The sequence below is a fragment of the Rissa tridactyla genome, chromosome 1 (genome assembly GCF_028500815.1).
Source record: "Rissa tridactyla isolate bRisTri1 chromosome 1, bRisTri1.patW.cur.20221130, whole genome shotgun sequence".
NCBI classification, from domain to species: domain Eukaryota; kingdom Metazoa; phylum Chordata; class Aves; order Charadriiformes; family Laridae; genus Rissa; species Rissa tridactyla.
Window position 1 is genome coordinate 166,744,379 of NC_071466.1, and position 14,573 is coordinate 166,758,951.

Below are 14,573 nucleotides of genomic sequence, written 5' to 3' on the forward strand. Positions count from 1 at the left end.
AGGAAGAGGATTTTGTCAAGTTTGTGTGATCTCCTCTTAATGTAAACAGAAACTTGACCTTTTGGCCAATTCAGACTCTCTTAGAAAAAACCTTGATGCTATCAGGTTTGCTTTGAAGATGTCAGGGGTCATGCTGGGTTAGACAGAAACATTTCCATTAGTGATTTTCATACTTTGGCAGATTTACACATCGTTCTGCCTTTCCCACGCAGGCCTGTTTTATGGCGGAGTCTGCATCGCTATGGCTGCACTGGCATCTCTCCTGGGAGCCTTGTTGCAGGTAGGTGTCAGACCGCTTTTTCGTGCCCGTGTTGAATGACCCAGAATGAATTATGTAAGAAAATAATTGCTGGATACCATTATGAGATTAGGTTTTATTCTTTGTTGTGTACTGGCCTCAAACAGCCCATGGCTCAGCCTCTGCTTTAAGCGCCCATGTAACTATACCAAGTCCTGCCAGCTGAGTACGCACCAGTTAAAAAACCCCTCGTAATTCCCTTCTCAACACCTTCCTTTCTTGCCATGTTGGAGGCTTTAACTGTTTTGCACAGCACCTGATAGCAGACTCTCTTCTTTCCTTAGGCAGCACTCAGTATTTTTGGCATGGTTGGTGGCCCCCTTTTAGGACTGTTTGCCTTGGGAATCCTCTGCTCCTTTGCAAATGGAATTGTAAGTAGAAATTTAAAGCCCTGTTCATCCAAAACTCATTGATAATTTTGGGCATCTCCTTCCCCCTCTCCCCTCAGTAATTTTATGTTGGGCAGCAAGGGACATGTGTTTGATGCTTTCCATGAGGACATTTCCCCTTGCACCCTTTCCTCCTTGTTCCAAGGAAGTGAAGAACAGGACTGTATAGGAACTTGAATTTCTATCCTATGAAGAGATTTACATGAACATAGCGTGTGTGTGGGGCAAAGTCTGAATAAAAGTGGAACTTTGTCAAGGATTTCTGGAAAACACAGTTTTAGAAGCAGGGAACAATGTATCTTGACAACCAGTAGACTCAGAGGATCCTCGCCTGTCTGTGCAAAAAGAGGGTCAGGCTGGGAAAATGGGGCTCAAGTACTTGCAGACTGAATCGGAGTGTTCTCAGAATGGTTCAGTATCATGAAATTATCATTTCCAGAGGAAAAAGTTATTCCATCAAAAAATAGATTTGACAAACTTTGGGAATATGGTCCATGGGTTAGTCTAATAGGATTGCTATTTAGTAAGGTTCACAAATCACTAATCTTTATGTCTTTGCAGTTGCAAATTTTATGTATGTACTAAAAAAAAAATAAAAAAATAATCACTATCTGTCAGTGAAAAAAAAACCCCACCCTGAAGTAGAAAAGACTTTTGCAAAAACAGATCACATGAGAAAAAGGAAGAACTGTTTCTGTATTTGTTCAAGGAGGGCCTCAAATAAAGCAGTGTTTTCCCATATACCATGCAGCCCAAAGATGTCCTTTGACTGTAAAGGCATAGTGGCAAAATAAAGAGGAATGCTCAGGAGCTGTGAGTAAACACTGTATTTTCCAAAAGGGGAATGAAGTAAACTCCTCATCTCTGCCCAGCTGTGTATTTCATTTTTGCTATGGAGCCTACAGTTTAGGTTACCTTGACTGTTTCTTACTCATCTAGGTGTTGTTTTTTTTAGATATCCTTTTACCTTTCATGTAAATCCAAGTTTAACTTTCGGTTTTGCAGGGTGCATTTGTGGGTCTTGTCAGTGGCTTTGTTATTTCACTTTGGGTTGGAATCGGATCTCAGATTTATCCTCCGCTCCCAGAGAGGACCAAACCACTATATCTCTCAACTGAAGGCTGTAATATATCCTCAGTAAATTTGACGTCAACAGAAAACCCATTAACAACAGTCTTCACCACACCAACTGCAGAGAGGTATACAAGTTCATCATATGCGATCAACAAAACATGTATTTGTTTTAAAGCAACACGAACATCTGCCTAGCATCTGGGTTACTATAATTATCCCTTCCTGGTTTACCTACCAGGCTGTTTAAGATGAAGCAGTTTTCTCCGATTTTTTTTTTTTTCTGTCAGAGTGGAGTTTGTCTGAGTTATCCCAGAATAGAAGTCAAAGTGAATCTTCCTATTGATCTGAAAAGCTCTCAGTTCAATATTTGAGTCTAAAGGCTTGGATATACCTTACCGGGATCCACAGTGCCAAAGAAAGCATAACATTTATAGTTATTGGATTAACTTCCACAGTCTGTCACATGAATTAAAGTAGTAGGCAGTTAAAGGGCAATTTGCCAGCTTAACAGTTACACCTACAACAGGTTGCCTGTGCAGAAAAAGTTCTATTCAGGAAATTCAGAAGAGGGCATAATCCATATGATGGGCAAAATATAGGGGATTTTTCTCGCCTTTGCAATTACTATATATCTTTGGACAATCACAGTTATGAATGACAATATAGGGAACAGCAGGACCAGGAAGAAGCTGAACACGCACAATTCTAGGGATTCCCAATCCTTACACCTTAGAGCACTTTCCAGTCAACAGGAAACCTAGTACACACGTGGGTGCCAAACATCCAGTTTCATATACTGCATCTCTCACACAGGGCCTCCAGCATTGCTCATGGCAACAGAGCATGTTGTCAGGGAGAGCAAAATAAGGTGTAACCTGAGGTGTGGCAGTTTAGAACTGCACATGGCTGATTTCCTACTTTTTGTGTGTGTGTTTCCCCTCCTTTAAATAATGTGCCCCCTTGTAAAGAAGCTATCCCTTCATCTGGGTAGCTGGAGTGCTCAGCTCCACGCTAGGTTCCTAGCGGAGACAGGACTGTCCTGTTTTACCTGCTCTGTCCCATGCGTGGCCTCGCTGTACTGACCGGTCTCCTCCTGTACGAAGGAACTTGTCCTGCAAATTTTAGAACAAAATTTTAGTGCACGTTTTATTGTATGCAGGTAGTTCAAGACTACCGGGTCACTTAGGTTAGAAGTAACTCTGTATTTATGTGCTGCCTGGAAACAGACAACATTTTGAAGTTGCTTGGAATAGAGATGCAGAGATAACACTTTTCTGCTCTTTTTCAGGCCTGCCCTGGCAGACAACTGGTATTCCTTGTCTTATCTCTACTTCAGTACACTCGGGACGCTTATCACAGTAATTGTGGGAATAATTATCAGCCTCCTAACAGGTACTAGTTCCAGAGCTGTGATTGAATGTGTCTTAGATCTCTTCCGAACTACGATGACCAGAGAGCTGTCATTGCCACAGGAAGTGCCAGTGACCTTATTGCAATCGTTGCGTAAATGTTACCATCCTAAATCTCATTTTGTCCCTTCAGCCCTTCTACGTCCCACTCTTGCTCACAGCAAAAGTTACTTCAAATTTCTAAGGGAAAAGAAGGTTCAGCAGGTTTTTTTAACCTGAGGGCTGAAAAAAATAATAATATAAGACATCTGTCTTTCCTGTTTTATTAGATGCCAGCAGGGGCTGGAGGTTTAAGGGTTGTCCCTGAACATGGCAACAACTCCAAGCAAGGAGATACACCCATGCTTCTAGAGGACAAAAGCAGTTTTGAGTGAGTCCAGCGCACTCAAGGGTTATTGTCTGCACCTGTACAGTGCATGCTTTTCACCACATTCCCCAAGCACGTACCTAAAAGCTGCAGACTCCGTGCATGGCTACATTAGCTTCTTTCTCAGTTTCCCTGTACTATTTGTGCAAGGGCAAAAAGCAGCACCCCACGGGTAAGAATGGGGACTTCAGTTCCAGCCCATGGCCTCAGCACTTTTGCATCTAGGTGAGATGCAAAGCGCGCCTTTCATCCACTTCATGCATGGCAGAAACAGGACTAAAGCAGCTGCTCTCACAGCTTTCCCCAGTGTGCCCAGCCGGATTCCCGGGACTCATCTTTGAGGCTGTCTGTTAGATTTCAGGCCTGTTAGTCTGACCTACAACTACTCCAAGACTATGAACCTCCAAACCCAGCAGACAAACTCACTTCCATTACCTTCCCTGTGCCTTGCAACTAAGAAGCACAAGATACACTTCTACCATTTTCTTTTCCTTGTGAGTTTCTAGAGGATTTGCTCCTCCCCTTTGTTCTCATCACAAGCTTTTCCCATTGCCATAGCGATGCTTGTAGACAGGTTTTGCTCCTTATGAGGTTGGGATCAAGTCACCCACAGGCCATGAAACAAAATACAAAAACTGGGCAACTCTGCAAATCCAGATGAGAAATTGACAGTACCAGACCCCCCCCCCCCCCCCAAAAAAAAAAAAAAAAAACCCAAAAACAAACCCAAAAAAACCAAAACCTGACCCAACCACATTATCACCCTGCCTTTTGTGGCACAAGATCCCATTTAAGCCTCAGGTGGCAATCACAGCTAATTCCTAGCACCTGCATCTCCTTTCTTCCCCACACACATTCCTCCCCCCCAAGGACAGTTAATCTTCCATGCCTTAAAAATGCCCAAATGTCCCATTAACCCTCATTCCCCTACCTTGGGGCTGCCCTTAAATAGCTCACTATAAAAATTGCTGGAGATAGGAGGTTTGCTGATAGGGAGCTAAGGACTTGGACTCCAGGGCAGCCCTTAGTACCACAGCTCCTGAATTAGCAGGGTGGTTCCAGATATCATTGTATGGGATTCATCCTTTTCTGATGATTGCCTTAGGTTTTTTTACACAATAAGAAATCTGAGGAGGATCTAGGAAAGTCTGGGAAATGGCTAAGGCATTTCAAATGGACCTTGAGGGATCATTTTATATTTTGAGAGGTGCAGTGTATACATCATTGGGAAGAAATGATCCCTAAGGCCTGTGATTGCTTGATGGCTTTTGCTGCATGACTCTGTCCTGCTCACCTGGCCTGGTGCCCAGAGCTGGGCTCTGACATATCATTTGCTTGTGGAAACCTGGCTGATTGAAACCTGCCTATTTTGCAGGAGGACTAAAGCAGAACACAGATCCTAAATTCCTGCTGACCAAGGAAGATTTCCTGTCCAACTTCTCACGGTCTAAATCTGAGACAGTAAGTGGAATTATGCGTCTCTGATTTAAATCAATCTTTCCTCCTGGGGGAGGCCAGTCCCTGGCTTATTTTTTCCCATGAGGATGAAGAGCCCCTGACGCTGCCTGATGTGACTGTCTGCTTTAAGGCAGTAGCAGAGCACAAGGCTGGTAGGATTAAAGCAGCTGGCATAGGCAGGGAAGCTATGTTTGGCCGCAGCTTGACTTCAGTGAACAGCAGAGCAGCAGCTGAGACAAGAGACAGTTGTTCTTCGGGTTTCTGCCAAAATACTCCCTTACTAATGTCTTGGAAGCTGGCCCAAGGCACGCTTTGGGCTCAGCAAAGCTTCCTTTGTTTGTAAACATGTGTTCTCTAAAGTCTGGATTTTTTTGCTACTTCAGCTACTGTTTGAGAGAAAACATTTCTAGTCAGTGTATCTATTTCCTAACTCTCTCCCTAAGATATAAGAAAATGGGAGACATTATTGGGTAATAGCTTCCTTTAGTAAGGAGAATATACGGGAAATTTGTTTTGCTTTGTTTTGTTTTTAAATAAACTATAGATCACTTTTCAATCAGTATCACCAGGATGCTGAACATTCAAGCTCAGCTTTGTTCCGTGCTTTTGGGTGCTGCAGTACAGGCAATGATCATATCTTTGAGATGGTCCAGTTTGCAAAATGTTTTTCCTCCATGATGACAACTCCTTTTAGTATGGTCTCATGTATTTCAGCCTCTGGATCTGAACACCAGGGAGAGGAAGGGATTTTTACAATACTATTGTAATGCTGTTTGCCCATGTCAGGACTGGAAACCAGCTCTCCAGTTATTGTCATTCACTGTCTTTAATGGGACAACGTCTGTTTTCGCTATCTGGGAATTTAATCCCTGAAGACTTTTGGAAAAAAGCACCCCATCCGCATGGAAGTTAATGTCCACAGCCATACTATTTTATTCCCAGAGTCAGAAACAAGTGTCTGCCTGGTTATACAGCTGGGAGCTGGATAACAAGTAGTTGGCATCACAAATCATGCAGAAAGTCGTTGAGAAAAAAATCGGGGGGAACAGAGCAACTTCCTGTACGTGAAGAGTTCAGCATCTCATTGTGTTTAACAGAGATGGAACATCAAAGCAATGATGCATGTTAATATGCTCGTTGTGTCAAAGATGGGGCAAGGACCAAGGGTTGGGAGTGAATAGCTCAAGGACCTGTTGGGGACAGATCGCTAGACATGAAAACAGCAATTAGAACTTTACACGCCCAAAACTACTTTAAACGCTTTGCAGGACAAGAACATTTTATGCGACAAGAACGTTTTGCACAACTAGTACCTTATGCAATAAGAAACTTTCCATGCCCCTAGAAAAATACCAGCTACTACAATGAGTAACAACGTACGCTCTGTCAGCAACCAACATGTGTTTTCCTGCAAGGCATCCTGTATGTCAGGCGTGACTCCGCTGGCATGCAGGTCAGAGAGAGGAAGACTGTTTCTTCCACTTCACAGCATGGCTTTTGTCTTTTGTTTTTTAGCAAGAGAAAGTGGAAGTGCTGGCCTGCAACCCGTTTACCGAGGCAGCGGAAGGAACTGACAATCCTGCTTTCAGCCACATTGAAATGGATGTTGCAAGCAATAAGGACAAAGTCAATGGCCTTCATATATGACATGGGGCTATGTCAGCCCACGAGGACAGTTTTGTTCACGTAAAGCACCGTTGACATTCCTGTGCCGGGTCAGTTACCAGTCCTGCTTGGGTCATGGGCAGGCGTCTGCTGAGCTTCATGGCACTGTCACCCTTGCATGACCTTGACATAAGCCAAGAAAGGAATCAAGTCTTTCTTGCACTTCCTTACTCTGTCTCTCTCACTCTGGGTCTTGGCGACAGGGCTTAAGGCAATGTTTCTATGTGAAATATTTGCCTGATATTCTTGAGCCTCCTGGAAAATATCTACTTTTAATCTCAGTTCACTCTCAGAGTAAATTTTTTATTTGGTAAGAGCACTGTTCCCCCAGACATGGCTGTTTTTCTGGTTTGTTTTTTTTTTCTTCTTTTTTCTTTTAAGGCATTAAAAACATGAAGAGATTAGGGCTACGGGACTTTATCATATTGCTAGAACCAGTGGGTATTTTTTTAGTACAGGAGGTGTATTTAGTGCCATCTGGTTCCTTTGTAGAACTGATCCTGAAAGCATATTTATTTTGCTGGTTTCGTCATATATGTTTGTTTTTATTAAGCCACTTGTTCCCTGGTTACCTGCGTCTGTTCCTCTGTGGTCACTGGTGGAAGCTACATGAGTGTCTTTGGTGATGGGTAGAGGCAAGAGTCAGTAATATCTTTCCCTTCACGCCCCATCTCCCTCTTCTGCCATGTCTTGCTCTTACAGAGCTGGTCCTTGTGAAGGAAATGAGCTATTTGGGCTTTATATTCAATGCCATATAGCAGAACCACAGTAGTCTTCTACTTCTTGCCCCGTGTGCTGGCCTAGGACCACCCTTGCACTGGGCTGGGCATAGTGCTGCAGAGATGTTAATGCAAGAAGGCGGCCCTCTTTGCCGTACTGGACAAGAGGGAAGGCCGCATCTGCAGTTGCCACTGCTGTTACCTGCACAGATGAAACCTCATGTAGCCATTGGTGTTCGTGCAGTCCCTGTTGTCATTTGGGTGATTCACGGTCAAGGTTGAGATCAGGCGAGAGTATGCTGCGTGTTTGTGCAGTCCGCCAGGACGGGGAGGAGATCGCAGAGGCTGTCATTTGGTGAAGGCTTCTCCAGGGCTGCCGGGCATGGGACGGCTCCTCTGGCTGGGCTGCCAAGAGAAGCTGAGCAGCGCGTCCACTCCAGACCGTGCACTGTACTTGTGGTTTGGGTGGGTGAATACCCCCATTGCTTCCTTACCTTGTGTGCTTTCTGGTGCCGCAGGGAAGAGACTCTGACCCACTGTGTTGGTTTTGTACTGCAGACTTTTTGCTATGGCTATACATGGTTGGTTTAAAACTCCTCTACAGCAGCACAATCAAGTTGAAAAATAAAAGCCATTGCCGGGAAGTGGAGCCGTGAAATTTATAAAGCAGTCATGCTTGAGAATCAAATGAAAAACTGACTGTGTGTCTTAAATGCTTTCTAAAAGTTAAGCTGCATTTGTGCAAGGTGCTGAGCTGCTGTAACGTGGAATATGACACAGTGCTAGTTTATGTACCTTGACTGGCACCCTTCAGCATCTGAATCGATTTGTTCCATGCCCTTGTGACAGAGGGCACTTGATGATCTACTGCATGAGATAAACTGACAGGATCAGAAAACGTTAGGAAGGAAAAATGGACTCCAAGGAGCAGACCTCTACTAGAGGAGGACAGGCCAGACAGACACTGCACAGGTTGCCACCAGGGCCATGTCTCCATCAGCTAACCCAGTGCAAAACTACGAGATGGAGGCAGGTTTCCCCTTTGCCTTCTGAAGCAGTGGTTTGCATGATCCAATGAAGAATTTAGGGCCAACCCCTTGTCTCCCACTCCTCTGTTGCAGCTCCGTCACCAGGTAAGTGCCTACAGCCACTGCGTGGAAGGGCTGTGAGCAATCAGGATAGATCCCATGAGGTGTGTCTTGTGTCCATATATCTAAGACCCAAGACAAACAATAGCATCCTGAATAAAGTCTTCTGGGATTGAGGTCAGAGGTCTTTGTTCTGGGACTATCCTAGTCACTCTGAGACAACTAGTCCATGGAGTGAATGAGCTGGCTAGCATAGCAGAGCTATGAAGCCGCGGAAGATAAGTGCAGCTCTTCCAGCCTTGTGCCTTCTCTTCATGACACGGAAACAGATAACTGCCTTTTGTGCTACAGAGTAGTTCTTGAGCCTTAGAGTATAATAATTGGTACTTACTAGATACTTCCAATCCATAGCTCTGAAAAAGGGTAAGTGCAGGTATCTCCGCTCTGCTGCAGCGTGCTGAAATGAAGTGAGCTGGTGTGCCTCGGCGTACCTGTGCTTGGTAAGCTGTGGACAGAGAGAAGAGAGGCCCACAGCCAGCCCTTGACCTGTATCGCCTGCTGGGATGGCTACAGCCCTCCCAACACGCACGCTGAACTCTCATCTGAATGTTGCTTCTCGGGAGGGTGACTGATCGCTGCTGTGTGAAACAGCATCAGCATGGCCTTCGTTGCATCGCACTGCGCCAGGATGGGTGTTTGTGCCGTAATTGATACTGCTTTAAACTGTCCTGGATGATCTGTGACTTCTGCCCAGTTTGTTCATGAAGACTCATCTTCCCAGTTATGTAGCAAAATGTAGCACCACAAAGGTGTTTGTTTTTTTTTCTCAGGGCTTTGAATTCCCATAGTTGTTTAAAACAGAGAAAACACATAAATGACCAACTTATCTTCACTTACTGAAGTCACTGTTTGAGCACTGAGCAGTCATTTAACTCTAATTTTGGTATGAAGTGAAGGTTTGGGCCAGGTGATACCTATTCGTCCACAATGACAACGTCAAGATGAGTTTTCACAGGGGAGAATATCTTGCTGTAAGAGGTTTAGAGACAAACATTCTTAACATTTGCAGCTGACCCCTGCAGCTACCCCATTTCTTGCTAACTAACCTCCCATGATTGCTGCAGAGCTACAAAGTGACTCTTTCTGCTTTACTTTTTTCTATATGCTTCTTATTCTAATTGACAGCACTAATTAAAGCAATTCATTAATTTTGAATAATATTTTCTCTGGGATCATATACTGTCCTTTGCTAGCTGGACTCTCAGCCAGGGCCTTGTCAGTGTAAAAGCAGCAAAATAATTCTTGGTGTCTCCATCACATTCCTGCACACTGATCCTTCGTCTCTCCCAGCTACAAGCTCACCCGACAAAGAAATGCAGGATGCTCAAGGCTGATTAATTCCGTGGGAGTGGGAGCACTCCACACTGTCCAAATTACATGCAGCATCTAGCAGGGTCAAGAGACAAAACAATTAGGAACATTGAAAAAGAACTAAAACCAGGACAGGAACAATATTTGCCTATGTGAATACACGAAGGATCTACAGAGAGAAAGTAGTGATGGATTTTGGTCCTTTTTGGTCTGCATTTAAATTTGCTTCCAGCTGATTGGTCTGTTTGCTTTCTGAGCAATTGGGTAAAGAGAAAATAACTCATGAATGCCAAACAGCAAATATTTCATATGCATAATTTATTTTAAAGTTTATTGCGTCACATTATACAAGCATTAAACATGGCTTTATGTTAATGATTTTTTTTAAAGTGTGAAAACTTGACATTCTTCTCCATAGGATTTTTCTATTTACAAATAAACAATCTCTCTATATACTTTTTATATATATATATTATATATATGGTAAATAACATAACTCCCCTCAGAAAGATTTAAAATAAAAAAGAACTGATTTGTAAACAGGGTTTCTGTTGCAGTATTTGGTGGCTTGAACGCAGATGATGTTCTATACCTAGGCTTTTTCTGTTGTCAGAGTATCCAGGTTGTTCATTTACGTTTTTTATTCTAAGATCTGTAAAACCAACATAGGACGGAATGCAAAAAATGTAGCAAACAGGCTGAAAAACAGTCCCAATATACAATATTTTTTTTTTCCTTGGTTTTAAAAACTGGCGTGTAACTGCTCATGAAGTACATGCTTGCTGTCAAGGGTGGTCTATGGAGATCAATCCTATGCTGATTGCAAGATGATTTCACAGTAAATCCTTTGATGTGTGCTGTCCTGCTTGCTATGTAAAATGTCTGTGGCATGCATTGAGGTTGCATTTTTTCTCATTCCCTTGAAGGTAGTGCTCTTGTGGAGCTGGAATAAGTAAACAACATATAGGACGGTCACCTGGAGGTTTAAACAAAACCCATCATCAGATCAGAAAGAAGGGAATGGCATAAATTTGCTACCTAGAGACCACTAAAATTCCATTTTTTATTATTATTAGCCTATTATTTGTATTATATTTTCCTGGTTAATGAAATAAATAAAACGGGGTCATCTGTCCTGAGTGTTCTGCTGTATAGCTTTGAAGGACTCAAGGGAAATCTATTCTGCAGACCAGCAGCACAGAAACCTCGGTGGGTTGACTGGTCAACGTTAAGTGACAGAAACGTGCTCGGGATCTGCCTGGCAGGTCAGATGCCCTTTTCAGCATCATCTCAGCAGCACAAGCTTGGGAAGCAGCCAACTCATGTTCTCATTTAGAGCAGAACGGGACACGACTTCTAGCAACATGTTGTCATGAAAATTCAGCATAATGTAGCCGTGTTGAGAACTAGTCTCAAAAGCAATTATTGCCTATTGTGTTTCTGCTGCACTTTATTTGTTTTGGCACATTATATTGCGGTCGTTCCTCTGGAGTGGAAGTGAGTTTATATTCTACGAGGTTTCAGCTCAGTTCTCGGAAGTTATTGATATCTCTATTGACAAAGCTGTATCTTACTGCAGGAGTTTGCAAAGGTTCGCACTCATATGGGTGACACTGATTTTACGCATGACTCGTGTCTCGCTTTACTACTTAGCAAAGAGTTTTTAAGCTTTTTTCATCTGTTGTTTTAGATATTAAACAGAGGGTATGCAAACTAATCCAATCGCTCATGTGAAGTTGGTCTGAATGTGATTTTGCACAGCGATCCTGCCCGAGAGTCCCCAGACTGCAAGTGCTGCACACGCCCATAGGTGGTGGATAGCAAATACTAACCCCTCTGGAATGCGTGTATCAGAGGATGACATGGCCTTGTCCCCACCCCCTATTTACAGAGACAGAAATACCCCCATTTCTCCACTGCCCACATGGGCTGTGTCCACAGCGGCTGTAAGCTGAAGCAAAGATGAACAAGTTCACTTCCTCCTTAGGCAGGCATGATACACCCCGCAACCACTAGTCGTGTTCCCCGCTCAGTTTGGCACCAAGTCAACAGAGAACAGATCAATCCTGAAATTTCTTCAGTGCTTATGTTGCCTCACGGGGCCTTTAGGCCTGGGCCAGGAGCACCTGAGAAATGGGAGCTGCTGTGCCATTTATCCCCTTCATGTAGGCTGATGGGTGACTACTGGAGGAGGTTCCTTGCTGCGAGGAAGCAAAGTGTAGGCAGACAGTAGCTACAGAGATGAGGGTGCACACATTTTCTTCCACCCCTCTCCTTCCTCAAGCCATATTACCTTTCATTAAAACCTTCCCCCCCGACACAGAAATAGCAGTTCTCCCTTGCAGTGGAAGGAAGTTAACAGATCTAATTTGGCAATATGGATTCTTGGTGCAAGTAGTCCTGATGTCTTGTGGAGGTTGAGGCATCCATCCATAGGGTCTTGCATTGTGTGGTCTGTCCAGAAGGGCAAATGCTAGCCCTGCTATCACTATCGAATGATTTCCAGGAGAACTTCTAGAAACAACTTGCTGAATTTTCCTCTCTCTTAAATATCTTCAACTAACAAGGTCACAATTCCTAAGATTTCTGAGAAAACTATAATTTTTATGGAGTTCCAGTTATTTGGAAAAGGGCTAAGGAAATGGATCAGGTGTAGTATTTTGTATCTAGCTGTATCTTCACCAGGAAACAGGCCGCTTGGTTTCTTAGAGTCTTGGCTTTTCAACTTCTTTCTTCGTATTGTGGCTGATTATGTCACTGCACATTCTGCAAGAATTTCAGTGTTATCACTTTGAGGCAAGAGGTGGTAGAGCTTTCAAAACACTCAGCGTTTTGATTCATGTCGCTCCATCCAACACTCCTGCAGTCTTCAGACCTACAACTCCCCTATTTTGGGTTAACAATCTGGGAAATTTTTAATTTCTTAATGCTAAAGAATTTGCAAAAGGATACAGACAGTTGCCCATTTTGCGCAAATCTAATTCTGCAGCCTGTGTAGAATTGCTCTGCATGAAGGATTTCAAGCTATTTCGTACTACAGTCTGTTGTTTTATTTTTCCCCTCCACCCCTTCATAGATAACGGAAGGATGAATAAAGAAAATGTTACAAGTGTAGGCATTCTGGATGACTGTATTCTTTCGCTCTGCTGACCTTGTTCATCCATTGGTTTTTTTTTTTGGTTTTACTTATGCAGATAAGTCTTTAAGACACAGTCCGTCTTCTGTTATGTGTATCATACACCCTAATTCCTAACGAGGTCTCAATGTGATCTTGCAATACAAATACACAGGCCATTCTGGGCAAGATGCCCTAGCCTGATTTGTTTCCTTCAGGGCCCAGACAGTCCTATAGCTAAAAAGGCACGGTTCAAATCTTTAAAACGTATTACCAACTTTTCACAGTATCATTTTCAAATAAATGACCCTACAGTTAGATACCTCTGGCCACATTTAGATGCTTGTCTACCTGTCAGCACTTCTGCACACCTAAATTTTTCAGCGTTGCTAGACCAGTTGATTAGACTCATGATCAAGCATCTCCTCCTAAAAAATACTTCAGTATTGTTGGAGTAATGGAAATGGTCCACATATGTGACCTTAACCCACGGTAAATGCAAGCTAACACAGTTTAGTCCACTGTGGAAGAGGGCAATGTTGCCACGCACGTGCTGCAGGTGGTGGCCGCACACGTGGACAGGTACTGCCGTGTTGCTAACGCGCAGTCACTGGTTATGAAGTAGCAACTTTGTCATGAGAACGAGCCATAAGATCACTGAGTTCTGTAAAGCACTGTAAGATATATACCGCTTTGAAGTTCAGGGCCTTGAATTTAAGTCAGGGCCTGGGAACTTCCTGGAAAGAGTGCAGAGACTTAAGCATTGGTCTGATCTGCTCATGCTGACATTAGCTCTGGAGAAGACTAAGTCTTGCAAGACCGCTAATTTCAAAAGGCTTATGACAATATGCACCCTCTTAAACATGGGTGCACACGTGCAAAGTGCACACAGCATCGACTGACTATTCCTTTCAGTGCACTTTCCACTGTAGAAAACCAGGAAATTTGTATAAACAGAATTCCTATCTTCTTTTAAGCAGTTTCTTCCTCACCCCGTCATGGCCACTCATTGTGATAAGATTTTCCGTTCTTCTTCCTTTCCTTCCGCTCTTTCTGCAGACGTTCCAGTTCAGCTTCATACATCATTTCCTGAATCAGGTACTTTTCTCTCCTCATCCGATCTCTCAGATCTTTTGGGAGATCTGGGATTAAGTAGGAAATCAGGTGCTTTATGCAAAAGACAAGGTGCTGTGAAAACAAAAAGGGATGAAAAATGAAAATCTTAGCAAGAAAACAAGTACTTTCTGTATCTTCTGAAAATCCTCTCCTTCCAATCCACAAAAAGATGCTGTGTTAGAACTAAATATACTACTAAATTTGAAGAAACCAAACCACAAAGATTTTCCCCCACAAAAACTCCATCCAAAGGGAGTGGAGTATGGGTCTCAGCAAAGGTTAAGAGCAGCTGCGTTCAAATAAAGCCTCAGAACTGTTGTATGACCTGTGTGCTCAAAGCCCTGAGGCCAAGCTTTGCTGTAAGGTTGCTTGGGCAGAGTCTGGTGTTAGTGGATTGTGCTGCAGGAAGAGGAGGATCAGATGATATAGTACTTCCCTGTTACGAGAAAACCCTTGCATCAGTATCGGAAACGATGAATTACCTATGCAAAACAAAACATTTTT

At 43.3% G+C, this 14,573-nt stretch overlaps 2 protein-coding genes across 4 annotated transcripts in view; one reads left to right on the forward strand and one right to left on the reverse strand.

Moving 5' to 3' along the window:
- The window catches only part of SLC5A8 (solute carrier family 5 member 8), a 29,544-nt gene extending 18,973 nt beyond the window's left edge, over nucleotides 1-10,571 (forward strand). Inside the window, exons 10-15 of one of the 3 annotated variants that reach the window (XM_054187904.1) lie at nucleotides 213-280; nucleotides 583-669; nucleotides 1,693-1,886; nucleotides 3,050-3,153; nucleotides 4,913-4,998; nucleotides 6,511-10,571. In XM_054187904.1, the coding sequence (XP_054043879.1) occupies nucleotides 213-280; nucleotides 583-669; nucleotides 1,693-1,886; nucleotides 3,050-3,153; nucleotides 4,913-4,998; nucleotides 6,511-6,642 (671 nt within the window). In that variant the 3' untranslated portion in view covers nucleotides 6,643-10,571. Of the gene's footprint in view, nucleotides 1-212; nucleotides 281-582; nucleotides 670-1,692; nucleotides 1,887-3,049; nucleotides 3,416-3,439; nucleotides 3,542-4,912; nucleotides 4,999-6,510 lie in introns of those variants that run through there. The other 2 variants (XM_054187906.1, XM_054187903.1) reach the window with 2 other exon arrangements.
- A 12-nt stretch (nucleotides 10,572-10,583) lies between these two features.
- ANO4 (anoctamin 4) overlaps nucleotides 10,584-14,573 on the reverse strand; it is a 114,199-nt gene continuing 110,209 nt past the window's right edge. Inside the window, exons 25-26 of the mRNA XM_054199248.1 lie at nucleotides 13,946-14,141; nucleotides 10,584-10,814 (exon numbers count right to left, since the gene is read on the reverse strand). Of these exons, the coding sequence (XP_054055223.1) occupies nucleotides 13,950-14,141 (192 nt within the window). The 3' untranslated portion in view covers nucleotides 10,584-10,814; nucleotides 13,946-13,949. The remainder of the gene's footprint in view (nucleotides 10,815-13,945; nucleotides 14,142-14,573) is intronic.